At 47.4% G+C, this 23,620-nt stretch overlaps 2 protein-coding genes across 3 annotated transcripts; one reads left to right on the forward strand and one right to left on the reverse strand.

Annotated features, from left to right (window-relative positions):
- LOC117582630 (protein expanded) lies at positions 1 to 19,667 on the forward strand. Its single transcript, XM_034270507.1, has 6 exons — positions 1 to 1,066; positions 7,951 to 8,088; positions 8,147 to 8,295; positions 13,748 to 13,827; positions 13,892 to 17,477; positions 17,537 to 19,667. Exons 2-6 carry the CDS (start codon positions 7,997 to 7,999, stop codon positions 18,166 to 18,168), a joined length of 4,539 nt encoding a protein of 1,512 aa, XP_034126398.1. The 5' UTR covers positions 1 to 1,066; positions 7,951 to 7,996; the 3' UTR covers positions 18,169 to 19,667.
- On the reverse strand, positions 19,659 to 23,395 carry LOC117582637 (protein croquemort). 2 transcript variants are annotated; one of them, XM_034270517.1, is made up of 6 exons: positions 23,230 to 23,395; positions 23,042 to 23,163; positions 21,519 to 21,729; positions 20,365 to 21,467; positions 20,214 to 20,304; positions 19,659 to 20,156 (listed from the first exon to the last, which is right to left on the reverse strand). In XM_034270517.1, the coding sequence occupies exons 3-6, from the start codon at positions 21,645 to 21,647 to the stop codon at positions 20,010 to 20,012; spliced, it is 1,470 nt and encodes a 489-aa protein (XP_034126408.1). In that variant the 5' UTR covers positions 21,648 to 21,729; positions 23,042 to 23,163; positions 23,230 to 23,395; the 3' UTR covers positions 19,659 to 20,009. The 2 variants fall into 2 exon arrangements, with proteins under 2 accessions (XP_034126408.1, XP_034126409.1); XM_034270518.1 differs by lacking the exons at positions 23,042 to 23,163; positions 23,230 to 23,395 and adding an exon at positions 22,124 to 22,245.
- Between the last annotated feature and the right edge of the window lie 225 nt (positions 23,396 to 23,620).

A 23,620-nucleotide genomic window follows, 5' to 3' on the forward strand; every position in this document is an offset into this window, starting at 1 on the left:
CAGTGCGCACACAGATACAGCCACAAGGTGCGCGCAGATACAGACACAGCGCTCTTGCCAGCCACAGCTCCAAGTGGAGTTCGGTTTTCGCCCCACGATCGGAGCAGAGCAGAAACAGAGTCGAGTCTCGAGAGTGCAGTGTGTTTTTCGCGTTTCGGTTACGATTTGCTTTGGGGAATTTGGGGAACGGAACTCGGACTCAGATTCGGATTCGTTTACGGGTTTGAATTACAAGAGAAAAGCTTTTGCTACCGATTTTTGTTGGTGTGTGTAACGTGTGTGTTGTTTTCGAAAATTCCAGACATCGCGCGGACACGACTCAATCAAATCGTATACAATACAATCCACTACACTACAATCCTACAATACAAATCCCACAATCCAATAAAATCCAATCCAAAAGTTGGCGCTGGTCAAAATCGAGCCCCAGCAACAGCAACAGCAGCAGCAACAGCACAACCAAGCAAACGGCATTCTTTCGCGCAACAACAACAAAAACGTAACCGACTTGAGCGAGAGAGCTGACGTCTTTTTCCCACTCTCTCTCACACTGCTTGCTACTTTGTGTGTGTGTTCGGAGCGCTCGCGCGTGTGTGTATGTGAATTTTGATTAAAACGTAGTGTGCTCGTGCTCCCCCTCTCTCCCTCTCTCACTTCGGCGCCCACAAGTGCGGCCTGGAATGCGTTGACTGCGCAGTCGCAGCGCGCGATTTGAAGAGGTCAGGCAGCCAGCAGCAGCAGCAACAGCAACAAAACAAAACCAGCAACAACAGAAGCAGCATCAAAAGCAAAAATAAAACACAGTTTGGTGGCATTTGGAAAAAAAAACGCAAAAGTGTGAACAAATCAGTGAAGAAAAGTTGAAGAAGAAGCAGTTGGCAGCTGGAGAAAGAGTCGAAGAAAGCAAAAGATAAAACTTAAACTCTCAATTTTTGTGGATTACGCGGCACCAGAGCAGAGGAAAAACAACAACAAATAACAGCAGAGAAACTTCAACGAACAAAAACCAGAGACAATATGCCGACAACAACTGCAGCGGCGAACGTTGTCATCGGCAGTGCATAAGGTAAGACAGGGAAAACGATAGAAACAAAGAAGTAGCGGGAGAGGGGTAAAAACAGTTTCAGCGGGTCATAGGAGGGAGGAAGGAATAAGAAATCTGTCACCGTCAAAGAGATGGAGGATAAAGAATTACTTCTTGAATAACGGCATATTGCGACAGGGTGGACCAAGGGTCTGGGTCTCTCCAGCATGTGGGCTCATTTCTCTGGAATTTTAATGACTCCCTCGACCGACTCGACCCACTCATAAAGAAAACAAAACAAAATTCTCTTATCTCCCCAGCCCCAAAGTAACGAAATGAACCATAAAATCGCCAACGTCCAACCGACGATTGCCAAACTGTTGTTGTTGTTGTTGTTGTTGTCACTGTTGTTCTTTCTCTTACCTTCGCATTGTGCAATTAACCCATTTTGTTTGGGTTTGGGTTTTGAATTTTGATCCGCCCCAAAACTGGGGGCATAAGGAAATTGGCAAAGAATTTGAAGAATTGGTGGAAGAGAAAATTTCTGTGGAATTAGTTTAGACGATATTAGATATTAGGGTGTAAATATAGAGGGAGTACAGGAATTAGACATTCCTAGCTCCTATAAAGAGTAGAAGTATAAGGTTAATAGCCCTGCTTATCGACCTGGCTGGACACTGTTGATTGAGTGGAAACTGATCGACAGCGGAACTGAACAACTGAGATTAGGTGGAAAATTGTAGCTAAACTCCAATCTCGGAACTCTGTCTCCAGGTGTTGTATGGCATAGAGCGACCAGCGCCATCAGGAACCAGAAATCAGAGTTTTGTAAACAAATGATTGGTAATCCGTAATCCGTTTTTCCGTTCAGACTTCTCCAATGAAAAGATAAGCAAATGGCAAATGGGCGGTAAGCGGTTAATCGTTAAACGATTCTACCACCAAAACTGATATGAGTAACTGTATATCAATATGTAGCTGTAGCTGTGTCTGTACATGTGTTTCGTACCTATCTGTGGGATTGTCATTGCACTGTTGTTGTCATTGTTTTGTGGTTTCCGATTGAGTCTAGCACGCTGAGACATCTCCATCTCGTATCTCTATATCTTGCCATCACACTTGACCTCAGGCAATGGGCATTGCATTGAAATCGACAGCAGTGACAGCCAGCAAAATCATACTTGAAATAATAATAATTTCGTAAACCGAAATTCCTTCACGCACTCAATATGCGTATGTACATAAAGTTTGTCTGTTTGTTTCTGTTGTTTTTCAAACAATTCAAGCAATTAAAATGTACAACAAATTAAACAAATTTTGAATGACAATCGGTGTCGAGTTGCCGAGTCGAAGCTGAAAAGAGACCCAATCGCAATAGTTTTGTCTTTGCCGCCCCCTCCACGCTGATTAGATTAGAGCAAAGATCGACGGCTAGATGACCTGTAGAAGGCAAGTGAAATTGGGAAACACAGAAGGAGAACCAATTGGATTTAATGGCATATTTTGAGAGACTCATGACCGTTAAATTGAATTAAAACTGCTTTAATTAAGTATTTTAAATCAGTATATTGACTCAGTCATTGACTTACGTTCCTAAAACAAAGGTTTTGTTTTCCAAACAAGTTTTGCAAGCAATAAGTGAAAAAGTGCGGCAGAACTCCTCTGCTCAAAATATAAACTGAGGATTGGTCCAGTTTTTTAAGAATTTTCTCATCATCACACGAAAGATCTCATGACACTCCCCTACTTATCGCTACAGCCTATGCTCCCCTTCCTAGACCTCTTTATTTTCCCAGGGTATGAGCATAGTTTCGCACGCCTACCATTTGGCATGCGGCACACGTTGCCGTGTGCTGCTGCCTGCTGCTGCTGCTGCTCCAAGTGCTTGCCTGCTGGGCTCTGCTCTCATTGCGGAGGCCATCGCCATCGCTCCAGCGCTCTATCGCCTCCACCTGCGTTAGGTGTGCCTGTGCCTTCATGTCTACATGTATCTGCCTCGAAGAGACGTGTGCGCTGTTTTCTTTGGCCCAGAGCTCTTCACTTCACTTGTCTTCCCTTCGCCTGTCTGTCTGTCTCTCTAAATGTCTGCCACTTGCTCATCATCATTATAGTCATGATCATGATGAGCGGCAGACTTATCGCATTGGGGGACATTTCGCGCATTTCAAAGACACACCAAAATGTATCTGTGTGTGTGTTTGTGTGTGTTTTGGGCCATAACTGGCACAACAAGTGGAATTTTTGGCCGGAATTTGCCGCTGTTTGGCTTTGGCTTTGGCTCTTTCAAAGTTTTTTTTTCGGCGATTGCCGCTCTTCGTTTTCTCCATGTTTTTTCTGTCGATTTTGTCTGTTTTGTTTGGCAAGAAGATGCCGAAGTATTTGCGCGATTTGATGGCTCATAATCGCAGTCATAATAAAAGCCAGCTTTAACGTCCAAAGCCAACGTCTAAAACCTCAAAGCCTCAAAGCCCCAAAAGCCTCATTTGACAGAGCCACACCCCTGGTGTGGAATGACACTTGTGGGTCGAAATGACGCGCATCCGCTGGCACTGGACTGCGATCAGCGTGTGAAAATGCCACCAAACTAAGGCAAACATTCACGGGAACGAAGCGACTGAACTATTTTACTGACGCCAGTTCTATGCCGTTCAATCGTCGGCTCTATCGGTAATTAAAAAAAACAGCCCAGACGCACGTAGAACCCGCTTTGGATCCCAGAGTTCGCTTACAGTTCAGTCCAGTGCGATCCGGTCCGGTCTGTCTGGCGGACTCATGAGCAAAATATTCCACGTCAAAAGTTACCGCTCGTCGTCATTCATTAGCTGCCACAGAGAACTGAGAGAGAGAGAGAGAGAGAGAGAGAGACCGGGAGCTCCAAACACTTTCAATAGAATTCGAATCCAGTTTAAGAGTTCCAGAGATGTGCCTTGCTCTGCTCTGGTATCTGTTTTGCGATTAAAGTGTGAGAGGAGTGCCATGAGAACTGCCTCTATTGGGTTCTATGCCTATTGGCACAGCTAGAGATAGAGATATAGATTGGAAGGAAAGATCAGTGTAGATCAATTGGATCACGAACGAAGGTTCTGTTATGTGTATTCTATTTTATCAGGGAAATATTCTCACACTTTCTGCAGAAGAGAAATAATTCACATACTTTATTTATCACCTGTGGGATGTTCCTTCAAAGCCAATACTTACGCCCCTTGATTCAGTGTAAATTTCAATTCTGCGCTCCTTAAAGATCATCGATATGCTATTCCGTAAATTGTTTATTACGAATGTTCCTTCGAAAATCATTTAAAACACGCTCCTCAAGAGCCTCTGTTTATCGCCCAGATCTGCCATTGGAATCTACTATTTTTCTTCATTTATTCCACACATATTTTATTGTCGTCGCATTCCTTTGCCTGCGCTCGACTTTACGATCGTTTATTTTCAGTTGTTTATTGATCAGATCGCGCGAAATGGGTTTTTTTTTTGTTGCTGTTGTTGTTGTTGCTGCACGATCCTCTAATACTGTGATCGTGTGATCATATCTAAGATCTTTATTGGTAACATCTCTCGTATCGAGTGGCATTCCATACTGTGCAGATTTTTACGATCGTTTACACTCGAATGTTTATGGATCTGCGGGGCAGTGGCTTTCGCAGTGGCACTGGGCATTCCGCCATGAAATCCATATGGATATTTGCTGTTTCCGATTCAGCATTTCCAATGAGCAACAAAACAAAAAAAGGGGAGCGGTGGTGCAGTGGAGCGGGGCACAGACTGCACATGCGGTTAAATCGTTTATATCGTAGGGCCCTCGGCCCGTGCTCTTCGATCTCCGATCTCTGATCGAATGTTCGTTTGACTTGGGGACACAAAACACACACAGCGACAGAGCATGAGCTCAGTGCAATGGCATGCAATGCAATCGCTGGTGGGTCTCGAGGGGGGGGGGGGGGGGGGGGGGGGGGGGGGGGGGGGGGGGGGGGGGGGGGGGGGGGGGGGGGGGGGGGGGGGGGGGACTTGTGCTGTCGCTGCACAACGTGGCGTATGCGCAATGTCTCTCTTTGTCTCTTTTGCTCTTTTTGCTCTTTGGGTTTTAGCTGTGACAAGCAGAAAAATCATTTATTTCGCTGCCCGGCGCCAAGAGACCTCCACACACACATTTCGCAGCAGAGCCCGTGGGATATTTATTGCTCTCTCACTCACTCTATCTCTCTCTCTCTCTCTCTGTCTCTGCATTCCGCAAGTGTACCGTACCCGTACCCGTACCCCTACAGACACTTTATCATCTGGGTTTTTGGTATTTATTGCCATTTGCTAATTGCTGATTAGCGTGTCTGCCGCCTGCCCCTCCCTCTCTCTCTCTCTCCCTCTCTCTCTCTCTTTGTCTCTGTGTCTTTCTATCGCTCCAGTTGGCTTCTTCGCTTCTTTTTGCCGCATTTTTTAATTGCCCCACAAACGCCTGATAGGCCCCCCCCTGCCGCCTTCTCCAGTGTTGACTTTAATAATTAGCAACAAACGTCTTTTTTCTGTGCCTCTCCTTGCCGCTCTCATTAGCCATTGGAATGCGGATAATTTGTTGCTATGATTGAAATTGTTAAATGCTTTTAATTTGTTTGCATTTTAAATTAAGAAAACACGTTGCCAGCCGCTGTTTTGCCGGCTGGTGGAGACTACTTACTGACTCATCCTCAGCCAACCAGATCGCCTAATGCTCATTGATTGTTGAGTGAGTCTGTGGCGATCTTGAGGGGGACTCATTGCCTTTTGGATTATATAATTGGGGAATCTCGGGGTGGCCAGGGGAATCGTCTTGGGTTTGAAATATTCCACGACAAGTTCCCATTGATTGATGCCATCGATCGGTCATGGCAATCAGTGTTGTGATCCACTGGCAAACACTTCCGGAGAAATCTCACAGCAATCTCTTTGGTTGCTGTTTAATCGATCTTGCTCATTAGAGTTCATTTCCTGAAGAATTCCCTGAGGCGCATTCCTCTAATTGGACAAAGAAAATCTACAGAAATAAATGGATAAGCGGAAGATCAGTTTTTGGATTAGAAGATCACTTCTATGATCATTTCTCAAACCAAAGTCAGAGGATCACTTAATATTATCACTGCTTAAAGAAGCTTACTAATTGCAGTTAAAAGATCACTTCAGCATTAATTTCTCTTGCTTATAAAATCAGTCACTCACTTCCCACGATTCTATGCACATCTGTATTCATTTTTTTAGCACAGAATAAACAATCTTTTGCTTATATGATCACTCACTTACTACAAGTAGTAGCTCCCAGTCATCGCATAATAATAAACTCCTTTAGTGGCTTACTTCTTGCTGTCTCTCCCATAAATTCCTCAGTAATAAGTCAATCTCGCAGCATATTAGAGATCTGGAATTCCAATTCTCGTTTCGTAATCAGAAATAAAGCCACCCGAGTCAGAGCCAGTTCTGTGGATCGCTCATGGAAATCGGCTTAAGATATAATTGCTTTTCAAGAGCTCTGTTTTGTGTTTTGTTTTTATTTTTCGTTGGGTAGGAGGGAGGTATTGGTTCGTATCGGATTTGTATTCCCGGTGGAATATTCTCTTTTGGTTTCTAATTTATGTCAAATGCAGGCTTTGATTGATGATCGTGTTTTTGTTGTTGTTGGAATGGAATGGAAACGGAGGTAGATGTTGGATGCCGATGCCGATGCCGATCATATATTTATGGAAGTCAGGGCGGTTCTCTGTCTGTCTGTCTGTCTGTCGGCGTCTCTCTCTAGCGACTTTGAATAAATTTATGGAACATTTGAAATTTATTAGACACAGAAAATGCGCCAATATTGAAATTTATGCGTCGCTCTCTGCGCCACACAAAAAATGTTGTGGTAGAAAGAAACTAAAGTGTCTCTGGCTCTGGCTCTGTCTCTGGCGTCTCGCTACAAAGTAAAAAAAAAAGTTGATTTGATTCGATTTGATTTTAATTTATGCATAAAATACTTTTCTTTCATCACGAGGCCAGTTTTTCGGTCGCTCCGTGGAACTTTCTTTAACTGAATTTTAATAATTTTATGCGCAACGCATCTTGTGGGGATGTGGGGATGGCATGTGTTGGGGTGTTGTTTGAGAGAGAGAGAGAGAGAGGAGCTCTGGCGGAGCTCTCTGCCACGCACGCACTGGCCACCGCTCGCTAATCAAGTTTGTCGCCTAAGTCTTTCGTTATTGATTGGTGAAATTGTTCGGCAGTCAAAGAGCGGCACCGGGCGCCGTGCCATCGTCTTCGAACGTCTCCAGCGACTGGGGCGGCTCCAGCGTCCTCCATTTTGGCCCCGAAAGAATGCCTTATAAAACATAAAAGCACCTAAGCTGATCTGATCGCTATTTGATGGTAGATTTATCTATGGAATGCCTTTGCTGCCGCATTTCTAGCGATTAGTTCTGCCACAAAATGTAGAGAGATTTTTCACGATTCGTATCGCTTAAATGGTATTTAGTGCAAAGAAAAGTAAAATGGAAGATATATTGGTTAAGATTATACAAGATTATAGAATGCATCAACATATATTCGGGTTGAAAGAATCCTCCGGTATGTCGAAAGGCTGCTCTGCCATAGTGGGAAATTCGAGATGGGAATTTATTTAATTATGAAGAAAATACTCAGGGAGGGCTTCCATTAATTACCTCTTAGATTTGAGTAGTAGAATCTTACAGTCTTTTCTTACCAAACATTGAGACTAATTGCTCTACAAGATGCTGAGATATTCTCCAAATATATTTAGCTCCTTTGCAGACCATGGAACTTTCATCTTTGTCTCAGAGTTTTACACATCGAAACACACTTTTTGATGCTTAAAATTCACAAAATTTGCTCTAAAAAGCTACCCAAAAATATACAATAACAATAAAAATATACAATCTCTAATTTCTCTATTTATTTGTGACCTCTAGCAAACGTATTTCGAACGTGCGCGCTGTATACGGAAAATGATGCAGCATGCGAGCATTTTGCACCGTCAGCGCGCCCCTGGAAGTATGCGCGTCCTCAGCCGAGCAACTGTCACCAGGCTCGCGATTCCTGGCCCTGAGGTGAGTTTCCGCACAAAACCATAAATCTAACATAAATAAATATGCATTTTTCTTGCAGACTTCTGGGGCAACAGCAGCAGCCGAAAACCCTGTACTTCCTAGTCGATGCCAAGAGCCGTGTACGAGAGGTTTACACGCAGACATGTCTGCACTTTGCCACGCAGGGTATGCTCGATACCGAACTCTTCGGTCTGGCAGTGCTCATAGGTGAGTTCCATATACATTTGCTATAGATGGGAGGGGGGGCTGGAATGGGCAGTTAGAGTTTAGAGTAGCCAAATGCCAGGCGATAAGGCATGAAAAATACAACTAATAAACATAAACCAGTCTTTCTTTTTGTAAAAGCTGCTCATCATCATCATCATCATCATCGTCATCGTCATCGTCGTCAGCTTCTAGACCCAGTCTTTAGTTCTTTAGATCTGCTGCAGTCTTCATTCCTCACTTCTGCAGAGATCTGGAGTGTAGAACGGAGAGAGAGTGTAGAACGGAGAGCACTGCCTGCTGCTGCTGCTGCTGCTGCTGCTGCTCCTTTCGATCTGCCAAAACACATAAAAATACCAACACAACAGAGCAACAACAAACAACAACAACAAAAAATGGCACATAAAAACGAACAAAAAGGCCAGAAAGAAGGAACGCGTCGCTTTCATAGCGAACAAACAATTTCAGAGCCAAAAGCAGCAACAACCACGGGAGATACAGGGATACCGGGAGGTACTTCGGGGAGGGGGGAACAGACACAAGACGCGTGTTCAGTAATTCAGGTAGCCGTCGCGCGTTGCATTAACACAAACGAATCGAACGACAGGCAGCAGCAGCATGCGGCATGGGGCATGGGGAAAAGGCTGCTTTGAGGTTGGAGGATGGAGAACCAGAGCCAAAGCCTGGCCTGGTCTGGTCCGCACAGGCTGAGGAGCATAGCAGGGCAGCGCAGACAACGTCTTTGGCATTGGACTAACCGCTGCCCGCTACCCCTCTCCTTCCTATATGCGTTCGCCAAAGAGTGAAGAGCAAAACGAGAGAAGTTCCTTTTTGATTTGAGCGAAAGTCGAATGGGAAAATGCTCTGAAAAAAGTAGATAAAGACGGGAGATAAAAAGAGCAAATATTAGGAGTTGGGAAGCTGAAAACTGTTGTAAAAAAGAGGAGAAAGAAAAGGTTTTCCAAACATTTATTCTGTTTTAAAATCAGCTAAAAGAATTCCTTAAAATTTCTTTCTACATATTCCTCTTCAAGTCCCACCACAAACTTTACATACCCTTTCGTTTCCTTTTGGTTAGAGCAAAGCCCCAAGAACACAACACGTAAATTTTCGAATCTGGTTGGCATCAATTTCGTGGCAAGAGGCACAGCAAGACCCAGAGAGAGAGAGAGAGAGAGGCAGAGAGCGAAGAGCTAGCAGTGGAAGTTGCCTCAACATCTTCAGCAAAGAATTTGGTATGCAGTTTGAAGTTGGAGTCGCTGCTGGAGCTGAAGCTGCAACTTGGAGCAGGGGTTGGCTGGGGTATAGAGGATGGGCATGCCAACGTCCTCATCTTTGCAGGAGAAGAAGCAGCAGCAAAAGATGTGGCAGAAGAACAGGCGGAAGAGGCAGCAGCAGCAGCAGCAGCAGCAGAACCGCAAAAGGCAGGAGAAGGAGAGGCAGATGGAGGAATGAAGAACCAGCAGAGGATTCCTCTGGCTCAACTATGAAATTGGCAGTTTGCATTCTGCATTCTGCATCCCAGTGTCCAAGTGTGTGTGTTTTGCCAAGGATTCCTGTCCGTGTAGCTGTAGCTGTGAGTGTTTCTCTGTGTGCATCTGTGAGTGGCATGCGGTCGGAGCTTGCTTCCTCCGTCCACCATTTCACGCCGCGCGCTCTCCAAAGACAGTGAGAGAGAGAGGCATACCCATTGCTCCTCTCTCTCTCTCTCTCTGGAATAGATAGCCCCGTGGAATGTCAGTTCTTCTTCGTTCGTTTCTTGAGTCTTTCGTTTCGTTTCTGTTCTTCTTTTTTTGGCCCAGACCCTTTTCGGTGTACCCAGAAGGGGTTGGGGGGGGGGGGGGGGGCTTAGACCGAGAAATGAATTTCAATTTTATGGCCACGGCAACGTCAATAAATTTCATCTTTATGCAAATTTCCGCTCCTTCATGGGATGGCTCTTTAAGTGGCAGGCAGAGCCAGTGGCAGAGGCAGCAGCAGCAAGCAGCAGTAAGCAGCAGCAGCAGCTGCAGCATCCGATGGCAATTTGGCAACATTGTCATTCAGCAGAGGACAGACTCGGACTCCTCCTGCTACTCCACTCTCCATCCTCCTGTTTGGTGTTATTTTTAGGCTGTCGCATTGCCTGGATTCCGTCGCGGCCGCTGCCGCATTCCATGATGTCCGGTGCCCAGCCTCAGCCACAACCTTTTGGCTGCTGCTGCTGCTGCTCCTCCTCTGCTTTTCTGGTGGTGACTCTGTAATCTGTAGACCAACATTTTCTTTTCCATTTAATGTTAATGGCTCATAATCATTATTATATGGCGTTGGAGCTTGTTCGTCTTCGTCTTCGTCTGCTGCATCTTTGTTGGCTGTGATGTGATGGACGCTGGCGACTCGCGGCCTTGCCTCAACCTCAACCTCAACCTCAGCATGCCCGCTGCCCCCGTCCCTGTCCCGCTGCCGCAGCTGCTCTCCGCCTCCTTATGCTGCTGCTGCTGCTCCTCCTCATCCTGCTCTTCTCGGGCTGCGTGCATCTGATAACATCGGAAATTAAAATTCTTTTGGTTTTATGTTTTTTTTTTCATTCGTTCTTTCGTTTCGTTCTCTCTTGTTTTTTTTCTGCCTCTTTCCTTTAGCCTGTTTTTCGATACACACACACACACGCACGCACACATTTATCTTTTGAGGACATACCCTGTAGCGTGTGCATAGAGGGTAGGGTGTTTTAGGCCCTTGAACTCTTTTGGGAAAAGGAGGTTTTAGTCTACTGTTGATCTATAGAACATCTTTTACTTCAGTAGACTTTATTTATAGCACTAAAGTTACCCTATAGCCATAGTGCTACCTCGTTAAGAACATTTTTTAAGACGCTGCACTTTTGTTGGATTTATATGTTATTTTTAATATGGATTAGTCTCAGTTCTCTGTGTAACTGTGAGGTGTAGATATTATTTTAATATTTTTTCTGGACTTAAGTACAGAATATTAATGGTAAAATTCCAATAGCAAATTCTATGCCCATTAAAGTAAAGTTATATTAAGAAATCATATTTCTATCACATTAAAGGACGTTCATAAATCAGAGTTTATAACTGACACAAGAAATGCTTCTTATTGATTCTTTTTCTTAGACTCGATCACATTCTCTCTGTAAAATAGCACAGCCAAAATCAGCTTTGTAGATTGATCTCTGATTGATCCAAGAGTTGTCTTCTTCCCATACAGATCATCTCCCAGTCGACTCTGCCTCTTTCTACTGCTCACATTCTCTTCTCCCTCTCTTTCTTACTTTTTGGTTATTATGGGGGCCTACTCAAACGCTGAAACTCCAAGCTGAAAACCTTTAGGAAAATAAATCTGAATCTGAAGAATGCAGCGGCAGGCAGGCAGGCAGCAAGGCAACAGGCACAGGGCCTTGGCATTGGCATTGGGCGCAGCTGTCTCTTGAGGTTCGACTTTGACTTCGTACAAAACCCAGAGCCAGAGCCAGAGCCTGAGTCCGAACCAAAGCAAACCTCAACGAACTGCTGTGGAATTCCTTTGGTTGATGAGCCTCTGCTGCTGGCTGCTGCCACTGCTGCTTGCTGCCTGCCCCTTCTGCTACATCGAGGCTGTAATTTGTGTTGCATGTGTTTCAAATTGAAGATTTATTTCGTTGCCCCTTCCCCTGCCCCTGCCACAAGAGTTTGCCTCTCTCTGTCTGTCTGTCTGTCTGTGGTGTGTGCGTGCGTGTTAATTGTGAGCGCTGTGGAATGCGATGGAAAATATGTTAATTATTAGGTTTTTGCCGCTGGCAACCAACGCTTGACCAAAAAGGGTGGCAGCTCTCTGGCAAACCACAGAGATTGCGTGAGGATACATCCAGTGGCTGGCTGGCTGCCTTCACACCTGTGAGATTCAGGGGAGAAGAATTAGACTCCAAGAAGCCTCCAAGAAGCCAACAAGTAGCATCTCTAGAGGCCTCCCTAGAAGCCTCCCTAGAAACATCTCTAGAAGCCTGCAAGAAGCCCCCCTAGAAGCCTCCAAGCAACCTTCTTAGAATCCTCCCTAGAATCCCTAGCAGTGGCCTGCTAGAGGCCCTTCAAAAACTGAAGCCTGAGTGAAATTTGAATGCGAAAAGAAATCGATTCGAGACTCCGGGGACTCTGGCTGGGTCTTGCTTGGGTTTCAGCTGCCAGTCGCTGCTGCTGCCAGTGCTGCTGCCGCTTACCTGTCTTTCTACCTGTTTTTTTTCTCCTGCTCTCTTGGTTTTTTGTTGTTGCTGCGTTTTGGGCTTGGTATGCAGCAGCCACTCCACCAGCTCTCTCGCTGCTGGCACTGACTCTACTCTACTCCCAACTCGAATTTGTAGCTGCCTCTCTCTCCCCTCCACTGCCAGCAGCTCCCAATCTTTTCAGCTACAACTCCACGAAGACATCGTCATTGATAGGCACTTATTCGGCCGCTTCGCTGATGATTATTATGATATTGTTGCTGGCTGCTGGCTGCTGGCTGCTGCTTCCATTCCATTCCATGGCATGCCACTCCAGCAGCTCCGCTGACGGCCTGCCTGCCTCCTCCTCTGGTTTCTGCCGCTGCTGCTGCTGCCTCTTTTCATAATTATTATTTTCCATCTTGCTGTGGCTGCTGCTCTTCATTTCGTATGCAGGAATTCCAATTTTTCGTTCGATGAAGTGTGTGTTGATTTTGTTACTGGATTGGAGGCTGTCTGCTGCCTGCTGCCTGCTGCCTGTTGCCTGCCCTTGGGGCCCATACCCTTACTCTCCACTGACAGCCTGACGTGTCGTCATCATCATCATCTCCGACTCCAGCTCTTGAGTCTCTCGAATCTTGAGTCCAACTCTTGTTGATGTCAATGGGCCTGCTTGTTTATTGCCTGACAAACTGACACAAGTCTCGGTATCTCTCTCTTGCTCTCTGAGGCAAAAGTTCATTTAAAATTTTGATTAGCGACCTTGGCAGATTCGCGCCAAAAATGTTCCTTAACCGCTTCCAAAATCGCGGGAATCTGATCTTCATTGAGCGGCACTTCCTGCTACCTTCCTTTCCTGCTTTCTTATCGGGGAAAAAAATGAACTGGGAAACTGGCCTGGGCACTATCGGAAGTTCTCCATTTTACATGTACATTGATTAGTAGTTTTATGCGAACTTCCTTCTGTCACTCTTCGTTTGAGCAGCTCATAGATTGAGGCGATGACTGCCCAACGAATTCTACTTCCTTTGCTCATGGAAAACAGTTGACATCTCGTGGAGAACTTTGTAGATTGGATGGATCTTTATGAATATAGGCGATAGACTTTGCTATAAAAATTGGAATGAGAACTCGACTGCAATTAGTTTCTTTTAAGTTTAAGTTTTCATCTGAATAAGTCCGCATGAACCTTAGGGTTTTCAGTGATCTTCATTTGTTCTTTATTATTCATTTTATTCTCTACTAAACCATCTTCTACCCTTTGTAATTCCCTTCTTGCAGATGGCGAGTACATGTTTGCAGATCCCGAGAGCAAGCTCTCCAAATACGGACCCAAGAGTTGGCGTTCCTCACACACCCACGTGAGTCTTACCTCCACAAAAAAACCAACCCACTCCTTGACTTATTTTCACTTTTCTTCATTAGGGTTTGGATGCCAATGGACGGCCCCTCCTGGAGCTACACTTTCGTGTGCAGTTCTACATCGAGAGTCCGTTCATGCTGAAAGATGAGACATCGCGGCACAACTACTACCTGCAGCTGCGGCACAACATCCTGCAGCGGGAGCAGCTGCCCAGGGAGCATGCCGAGCAGGCGCTGGTCTTTCTGGCCGGCCTTGCGCTGCAGGCGGACCTGGGCGATGCGCCACTAGCACCAGCACCAAGCCAAACCCCCAGCCAAACCCACAGCCAATCCACCAGCCATTCCCAGACAGCCACCAAGGAGGATTCCAGCGAGGAGGCCACTTCTTCGAGGACGGCCTCCACAACGATGACGCTGCCGAAGATCAGCAAGCGGCTGAGCAGCGCCAATGAGCGAATGTTGCGACTGTCCACGTATGTGGCATCCACCTCCAAGCGCGAGTCGCTGCCACTGCCGCCGCTTCCACCCGTACCGCCACTACCCGTGTCCGGCGCGGACTACTTTCGCATCGAGGACTATCTGCCCAGCAATCTGCACACACCCTGGGCGAGGAGTGCGCTGAGGGCATGCCACAGGGAACACCTAGGCATGGCTGCAGCGGAGGCGGAGCTGCTGTACATTCAGCAAGCGTGCAGCCTCCACGAGACCATCAATGCGCACACATTCCGCATGCGGCTGGCCAAGAGCGAACAGGGTGCGGGCAGCTCCTGGTTTGTGGTCTATGCCAAAGGCATTAAGATACTTGGTGGAGCAGAGGGAGCAACAGCAGAGGCAAACACCACCACGACGACGACGACCTTCCTGTGGCCCAACATAACGAAACTTTCGTTTGAGCGCAAGAAGTTCGAGATTCGCTCGGGTGAGAGTCGCATCACGCTGTATGCCGCCTCCGATGAGAAGAACAAGCTGCTGCTGACACTCTGCAAGGATACGCACCAGTGGAGCATGAAGCTGGCGGCACGCCTCAAGGATGCCCACAAGCGAGAGGAGGAGGAGGCAGAGTCCAATCGCTTGCATGCGAGCTACGCCTGTTCGAGGAGTCTCCTGCTGCCGTACAAGAGCAAGAATGAGCAGCGTATCTCGGTGATATCCAGCACCAGCTCTAACACCACTTCGGGCATTGTCAGCGATCGCGTGCACTCTGAAGATGAGCTGGAAATTATGATCAACACTCCACCAGCTCCACTGGCTGCACCCTCCACGGAAAGCCTGGCGCTGGCGCACCTCCTCGACAGACCCAGCGTCAGCAGACAAACCTCTTCGGTGGGGCAGATGTCCCTTAAAGATCTGGAGGAGCAGCTGGCGGCGTTGAGCGTACGTCCACCGGACACCGCCTCCAATGGTGCCTCTGGCATCTCAGGCAGTAATTCCTCCTCTGGTCCGAGAACCTCTTCGGGCACGACGAATGCCAATGACTCGTCAACGGCCACGGATTCCCCCAGCTCGCAGCACAACATTGGCTCCCAGTGTTCGTCCACGTGCAGCACTGTGGTGGTGACATCGCCAGTGAGTGGAGAGACAGGCGCCACAGCCAACAGCAACAGCAGCATACCCGTGCACTCAACCTCCTCCAGCCTGGAGCTGGGCTTCAGCCACACGGCACAGAATTCCACGTTGAGTGAGGCCAATCCCGAGGACTTTCCGGAGAGCGTGTCCGGCGCCTCAGGCGTGTACACACTCGCACATGGCGCACCGCCCACAGAGACCTCAGGCGTGTACACGATGCACAGCAGCGAGCTGACGGGGCAGTCCTCGGAGATGGCAGAGTCCGAGAAGAGTTCACACTACGGCATGTTCCAGCCCACAGAGATGGAGCACATGGAGATGGAGGATGGTGGACCCTCGGACCTCGTGGATGGTGGCAAGAAGCGGGCGGAGTTCAGGCTACGCTCCGATTCGAACATCAGCACGGGCAGCTCCTTTCGCGGCGATGGCAGCGATCCCACGGACAACAAGCACTCGCTGCTGTCCGCCGAGGAGCTGACAAACCTCATTGTGGGTCGTGGCACCTATCCCAGTCGCAAGACCGTGTCCAGCACGCTGCACTCCGACTGTGACTACGTGACGATGCCCATACCCCTGGAGACGCCCAGCGAGGCAGATGATCAGGAGCAGGAACTGCCGCCAGCACCGCCACCGCCGTACAGTGCGCGACACGAGAAGACGGGTCTGTGTGGACCACCAGTGGCGCCACCGCCAGTGCCACCCATGCCCAAGACGGTGCCGAAGCCCATTGTGGTGGCTCCAGTGCCGCCCAAGCCAGAGCCACGTGCGCCAAGTCCCAGTCCAGCGCCACCACCGCCACTCACAGTGCCACCGCCCACAGTGACTTCACTGCGACGTCGAGATCCACCGCCATATCCCAGCAGCAGCAAGCCGCGACCCACATCGCTCATCTCGGTGACATCCTCCGCCAATCCAGCGCCCAGCACGGCGGGTTCTTTGAGTTCCCTCAAGTCCGAGGAAGTGACAGCGCGATTCATTACAACGAGGCCGCAGATAAGCATCCTGAAAGCGCACACCAGCCTGCTGCCGGATGGAGCAAAGCCCAGCTATGCAGCGCCACATCACTGCTCCTCCGCAGCATCCTCGAGTGGATCGGTGTGCAGTCATCAGCTGTCGCAGCAATCGCTGCACAACTCCAACTACGCGGGCTCCAGCTCACAGGCGTCGCTGCATCATCATCCACATGCGCATGCGCATCCGCACCATCGCATGGTGGATCCACATCAGCACCATCCGCACCATCGACACTCGGGCTCGGCGGCCATTGGCATACCGATAGTTCCTTATGGCCTACACAAGAGCACAGCCTCACTGCACCACCAGCAGGCGTCACAGCAGGCGTGTGTGCTGTTGCCGGTGATTAAGCCGCGACAGTTTCTGCCGCCACCGCCACCGAGTCTGCCACGCCAGCCGCCGCCACCACCACCGCCAGCACATCATCCGCACCAGCATCCACATGGGCATCCGCATGCACATCCCCATCTGACTGGACACCATTTGTACACGAGTCAGCTGGCGCGCAAGCAGCTGGAACTGTATCAGCAGCAGCTGTACAGCGATGTGGATTATGTCATCTATCCCATACAGGATCCGGCAGTCAGTCAGCAGGAGTATCTCGACTCCAAGCAGGGCTCGCTGCTGGCAGCCATGGCCCAAGCCCCACCGCCACCGCATCATCCGTATCTGGCCATGCAGGTGTCGCCTGCCATCTACCGCAGCACGCCCTACCTCCCACTGGCGCTGTCCACGCACTCGCGCTACGCCTCCACACAGAACCTGTCGGACACCTACGTACAGCTGCCTGGTGCAGCTTACTCCCCACTCTACTCACCCTCCATGGCCAGCCTGTGCTCGTCCTACGAGCCACCGCCGCCGCCACCGCTGCATCCAGCGACGCTGGCAGCTGCCGCTGCGGCCAATGCCTCCTCGATGTTTGCACGATCACGATCAGACGATAATATTCTGAATTCGCTTGACTCGATGCCCAAGGGGAAGCGTTTGCCGCCGCCACCACCGCCACCGTATGTGAACAGGCGCCTCAAGAAGCCACCCATGCCAGCGCCCAATGAGAAGCCGCCACCAAGTAAGCACAGAAACAAAAAGATCGATCGAACCCTTGCTAATTCCTCGCTCTTTTTGCAGTTCCTTCAAAGCCCAGTCCCAGCACGTGCATCCTACCGCCACGTAAGCCGCCCACGCTGAATCCCCACAATGCCAACAGTCCGCTGACCAAAACCTCCAGCGGTGCCCAGTGGGCAGGCGAGCGCCCGAGGCCCGATATGGGCGTCGGACTGAACCGCGCAGGCAATAGCATTCTGGCACAACTGCAAGCCTCCATGGCAGCGCAGAGTCATGCACAGGCACAAGCGCAGGCCCAAGCCCAAGCACTGGACATTGCCTTGTTAAGGGAGAAGAGCAAACACTTGGATCTGCCACTTATTTCGGCGCTGTGCAACGATCGTTCGCTGCTGAAGCAGACCAAAGTGATGGTCAATCCGAAGAATGCCAACGAAGGTGGAGGAGCATCACCAGCATCATCGTCCTCCTCCTCCGCCGGCAATGCAAATGGAAACTCCAATTCCACGTCGCCCTATTCGGGCGGCGGTGGAACACTGAGCAAAACGAGAAAGAGCTCCGCGACGGTGGTCAGCCATCGGCATCCGCAGGATAAGTTGCCGCCGCTGCCCGTACAGCAATTGGCCGAGGCCAACAACTACGTGATGGATCCCGCAGTGCTGATGAAGCACCACAAGAGCTACAATTCGCAGACGTAAATAACGGAGAGGAGCGAAGAAACGTATTGAAACGCAGAAATGGAACGGAAACGAAGCGATGGCCAGACGACACTCTTCTCTCTAGTTCGATTTGCTGTTTGATGTGTTTGTGTATACATGTGTTTTTGTGCTGTGTGTGTGCGTGTGTGTGTTGCGGCATGGCTACATGAGAATTTGCATAGATCAAGAGTCGAGTGTTGAGAGTTGGAGTTTGAGAGATCGATCACAGTGTTTCGGTGCGCAGGCAAAAGAATTCGGACACAAGAAAACACCCTAAAACATCAGAACAGAAGCATAACAGTAACCGTACCAGTAACAGAGTAACAGCGTAAACCACTTAACAGTGCAGTAGCAACATAATCCACTTAACAGTGCAGTAACAAACAGCTTAACAGTAACAGTAACAGCTTAACAGAATGTAACGCGACATAACGTAAGAACCTCAAGATCAACGCATTCAAATAACAGAACCCAGTCTAGTCACACGTAGAAGAGGGGACAGAGACAAAACCATACAGAGAATGACAAGAAAACAAAAAAACCAGAGAGAGAGATAGAGAGAGAGAGAGAGTGAGAGCGAGAAGCACCACTATATTAACTATGAGAAATGAGAAACGGAAACAATACTCAAGTATAAAATACGACAACTACTTAATAAAATGCTTAATACATTATAGTCTTAGTAGCTGCAACTTAGGCCAGATGCGAATACTTTTACACTAACTAAACTACTTCCGCCCAAACAACTGTGATTTGATTTTTTTAACTTTAAACTTAACTACATTTTAAAAACTACTTTAGTCAGTCAACAAGAACAAAACAACAACATCGAATGCAACAAAAAACGAAACAAAAAACTATGCAAATTTTTTAGTACGTAGAATCGCCCAACCTCACGACCCACCCCCACCCCACTCACACACATTATACCCACAACGAATCGGTTCCAACGAATGATCCACATGCTGGACATTCGCTGGACGTAAGGAACTAAAGAATTTCAAGAGTGCCCAGACTTGCCCAAACCCCCAACAACCGCTCACACCCACCGTATCTGAATTTAGCTAGTGAAAGATAAAGAACGAACGTGTTCTATATATTTTTTGTATCCATTTTTTGTGTTTTTATTTTATTATTATTATCTTTTTGTCGTTTAACAAACAACCCTCTGAGAGAATGTGTGTGTGTGCAAAAATGATTGAGTTTTTCGACGGATGTCACAAATATTTGCGTAGATTTTTCTCGACTAAAAGTCTATGGCTAAATTGAGTAATGTGATTTTTAAGAAAATGTAAAAATTTTTGCCATATATCTTACATATATATATAAAAAAACATTATATATATATATATACATATACAATTATTTTAATTTATTATTTTTACAACACAACAACAAAAACATTCAATTAATGCATTTATAAAGCGTTAAAAAAATCGTTGAAGCATCCAACAATCGTATACGATAAGTAAAGAAAATAAAAAACAAAGTCCTTGATTTAAACAAAAGAGTTGTAAAAATTATGTTTGCGAAATAAAAAATGAAAAAAATTCACAATGGAATCTTTAAGTGTTGTGGAAGATAATCTCTGTTATGTGTGGAGGGGTGTGTGGTGTTAAGGTATAGATTAAGAGTTAAGGAGTTAAGGGGTTAAGGTTTAAGGATTTGCTATCACAAAATGCAAGACGAATGTTGAGGCGACTGCCGGCGATTATCAGTTACATAACATATATAACGCGTAACAACAAACGATGCGACTATCAGAATGAACTAGGAGTGTTACAATTTGTCTCCTTGGCACTTTGGCTACTATTAATAATAACTACGACCTGGGGCTTTCCTCAGTTGGTCAGCATAGCCTCGTCCTCGTCCCGGCGCACCCAACGCTTGGTCAGCGTCAGTGTGACGCCTGTGATGATGAAGAGACTGGCAAGACCCACCAGGGAATAGCCAAAGATGATGCCATAGGAGGATAGATTTATGGCCAACTGTAAGGGAAATCAAAGATCAATAAAAAGTTATGTTGGCAGCGTCTTTATCCATACCTTAGCCTTGGAAGCCAACTCCGGCGAGAGCTCTGCGTACTGATCAAACCAGAACATGGGCATCAGCACTTTGGGAACTCCTCGATAGATGCTGCAATGCCAAATAATTTATAGAACAAATATCAATTAATATATCGACTTCAGCACTCACTCGTAATCGTTGTCGGGCTCAATCATCATATTGATCTGAATGCGTCCATGCACCTGAACGGGCACACCCGTGGTGGGCTCTATGGCCATGATGAACTCGTGCTTCGCCTTATCCGGATTCATGCCGGTAATCGCATCCAGATAGTGCTTGTCCGCGAGGTAAAAGTGCGGAAAGGAGGAGTAAATAGGCGCCTTGTCGCGACAGGCCTTGCACTCGACCACACCCGTCTTGGGGCACTCCTCTAGACGGGGATCACAGAAGCAGGCCTGATTCGGATAATTCTCGCCAGAGTCGAGAGTCTCCTCAGTGCCCACCCAGCGTGTGGCAGTCAGGCCGTGATTCTCGAGCGTGCCCTCCGGCCTGAGGTTCATGAAGCGACACGCATCGGTGGCAAAGATGGTGATCTCTTCCTTGACATTCATCTTGGGCGCAAATAGATCCCCAGTGGTGCCGTTCACAACGCCGCAGGGCATGTCATAGAAGCCAGTCTCCGCCTTGCCATTCCAGTGAGTCAGCTTGCCCACATTGGCGATGTTGTCGGTGCCCGTGTGAATGGTGAAGAGTCCATCGTAGGTTAACGATTCATTACGATCCGCCAGCCAGCCAAAGCGCTTGTAAGGAATATCAATCACGGATGTGTTGAACAGATTCAGGAAGTCCGTGAGATTGTCCTGATAGCCATCGAAGATCCACTCGCCCACGGGCTTCGTCGTGTACAGCTCGCCGCCCTCATGGTTCAGCATAAAGTTGATGATTTTCTTCACGATCTTGTTCTGGTGCCGCATCTCGTCCGCCACCGTGGCGGTGATGGCATGCGCAGCTGTCACCATATCATCCAGCGTGCCATTCGACTTTTCCGCATCAAAGAACCAAGTGCGACGCTCGTAGTACGCCACTGTGGCATTCTCGAAGAAGGTGAAGTTCTCCTTCTTGTGTTTCTCGAGGAACACATACGGGCCCATCTCCACAAAGTTGGGCTTGACATTCGGATTGCGTATCTCTTCGGGATTCGTCCAGTTGAACATGTTAAAGCTGAGATAAATGGGAATCGGAGCCTCCAGCCAGCTGTCGTAGGTGTCGGTGCCGGGCTTCAGTTTGAGACCCTAAAGCAGAAATGTTATTAGAGGATCTGAGAGAGTGAAAGTTTTACTTACATCCTCCACTAGATTGTCAGCCAATCCGGGCCAAAAGACCACGATTAGAATGCCCAACAGCATGAAGAGCGAGCCCAGGCCAAAGACCCAGGCTTTGCGCTGAGTTTCACCGCAGCACTTGAAGCACATGTTGAACGTTAAGCAGTCAAAGATTCACGGAAGGAGAAGGTAAAAGTACAAGTACGCTGGCCTAGGCGCTGCTGGGTTGCATCTGGAAAGTGATTGAGTGGAATTTCATTGAGGCTATTTTCGCTTGCATAATCTATGTCAATAAACCGTATCGAACGGGGGGTGCTGGCTATCGGTAGAATTTTTATTCGCTTATTGACGTTCAGCCTAACCCCTGCAGAGCTATTAATAATGGACAACCGGTGGCTTATCGCTCTGTATGTTTTTTTGCCATACTTAAGCATTCGATAAGCATCTACGATTAAGTTCCAATCCCAATTTGAATTCGGTGCACCCACTATGACATGCCCCAACAGAGATTACGGGCGCCAGTCCATGTCAACGCGCGAATTGGAGTGTGTTTCAAGTGCAGACATCCGCAAAATGTCTTGTTTGAAAGAGTGTTTGGGGTGTGCACTGATCTGATAGAAACTTACGAACTGTCGAACTGAAGAGTGGGTTTATCACAATTTTTGGGCAACGGAGTAGGACCAGGAACCCTACTGGACCGCACGCTAACGCAGACAAAGCGAAACTGTTTGCCAGCGCTACCGATTAGTGTTTTTAAGTTGTTCCACTTGAAGTTTCCTATTCCGCTCAATGGTTAATCTTTGGATTTGGCTAATCACAGCACAGTGTGCGCCTAATATGACGGTCAAGACTTAACATTCACGGCTGGAATGGATATGAGCTTGCTTGCAACATTTCTTATCTGACAATTACATGGGATAAGTGATGTTTGAGGCTAGCTCTTGGCTAATTGCGTAGATTTCTAATGATCAGATGCACGCACAAGGGGTTCCTATTTATGGCAGCGATAAGATAAGCCATTGGAGATATCTACTGGCAGGCGGGCAGAGCATTTGTACTGCGATTTTTATGTAGATTACTTCTAGCAGTCCAGCTGTGAACGCTCCGAGTTGTAATAGAAAATGGGGCCTGTTCTCTTTGTATCAAAAGTCCCAATTGCATATCACATTCTTTTGCTGCCTTACTGCCTTTGTTTTGTGCACGTACTGGACTGACTCAGACCGGGTTATTGGGGCTATGCAATCGGACTCGTACTCCGCTTTGTTCTTGGCTGATAACGAAAACGCAGACATATGCAAAACTAGAATGGAAGCGCGGGTGCAGATAATCATACTCCGTTCCGGCTGGAGAACTGGATTATGCCTTTCTGCTCTGTTCTGTTCAATGACCGGCTCCACCAGCTCAATAGCTGTTCAGGGCCGTGACTCGCCTGCTGAATCAGGTTGATCTCATGCCAAGGGGTAATCTCTCTACACCTAATTAACATGTGTATGTATTATTACTTGCTACATAAGTAGATTTTGTATTGCATTGGCATTACTCACCTTTTTCTCGCGCACACAAACGTAAGGTAAGGTAAGGGTCGTGACTTCTGCTGCTGTTGACCTTGACTTTAATTATGCAAGTAAGCTGCCAATAAATGTGGGTTAATGGATGACCAAATATGCTGCAAAAATACCGTTTAATATGTTTATAACTCAAGCAGAAGGCAACAAATAACAAAAATGTTTACCTGAGCAAGGCGCAGTAGCTGTAAACAAATGGCAAACACTGGCTATAAGGCACTGAGGTATTAGCAAAACCGACCGAATCTCAACAGAACTAATGGCAAGAGCTGCAGCGAGTGTCAAATCCCGCTGTCCACTGTTTTTTTTTTTGCAAATCTTTAATTGGATTAACAATTTGTTTGGCTTAACATTTAGCGGATTTATCGATAACATATACAGAAATAAGACCACTCATTTCAAAATATACCGCAAATATACTGAAAATATACTCAAACTTAACACCCTTAGCACCGCTCGTTTTAAACAAGTTAATGCCTGTTTAACTGCAGAAAATAATCCTCCTTGTAGGTCCATCCTTCCTCTTTAGTCAAACCAATTATTACCACGATATCTTCC

The sequence above is a fragment of the Drosophila guanche genome, unplaced genomic scaffold (genome assembly GCF_900245975.1).
Source record: "Drosophila guanche unplaced genomic scaffold, DGUA_6, whole genome shotgun sequence".
NCBI lineage: Eukaryota > Metazoa > Arthropoda > Insecta > Diptera > Drosophilidae > Drosophila > Drosophila guanche.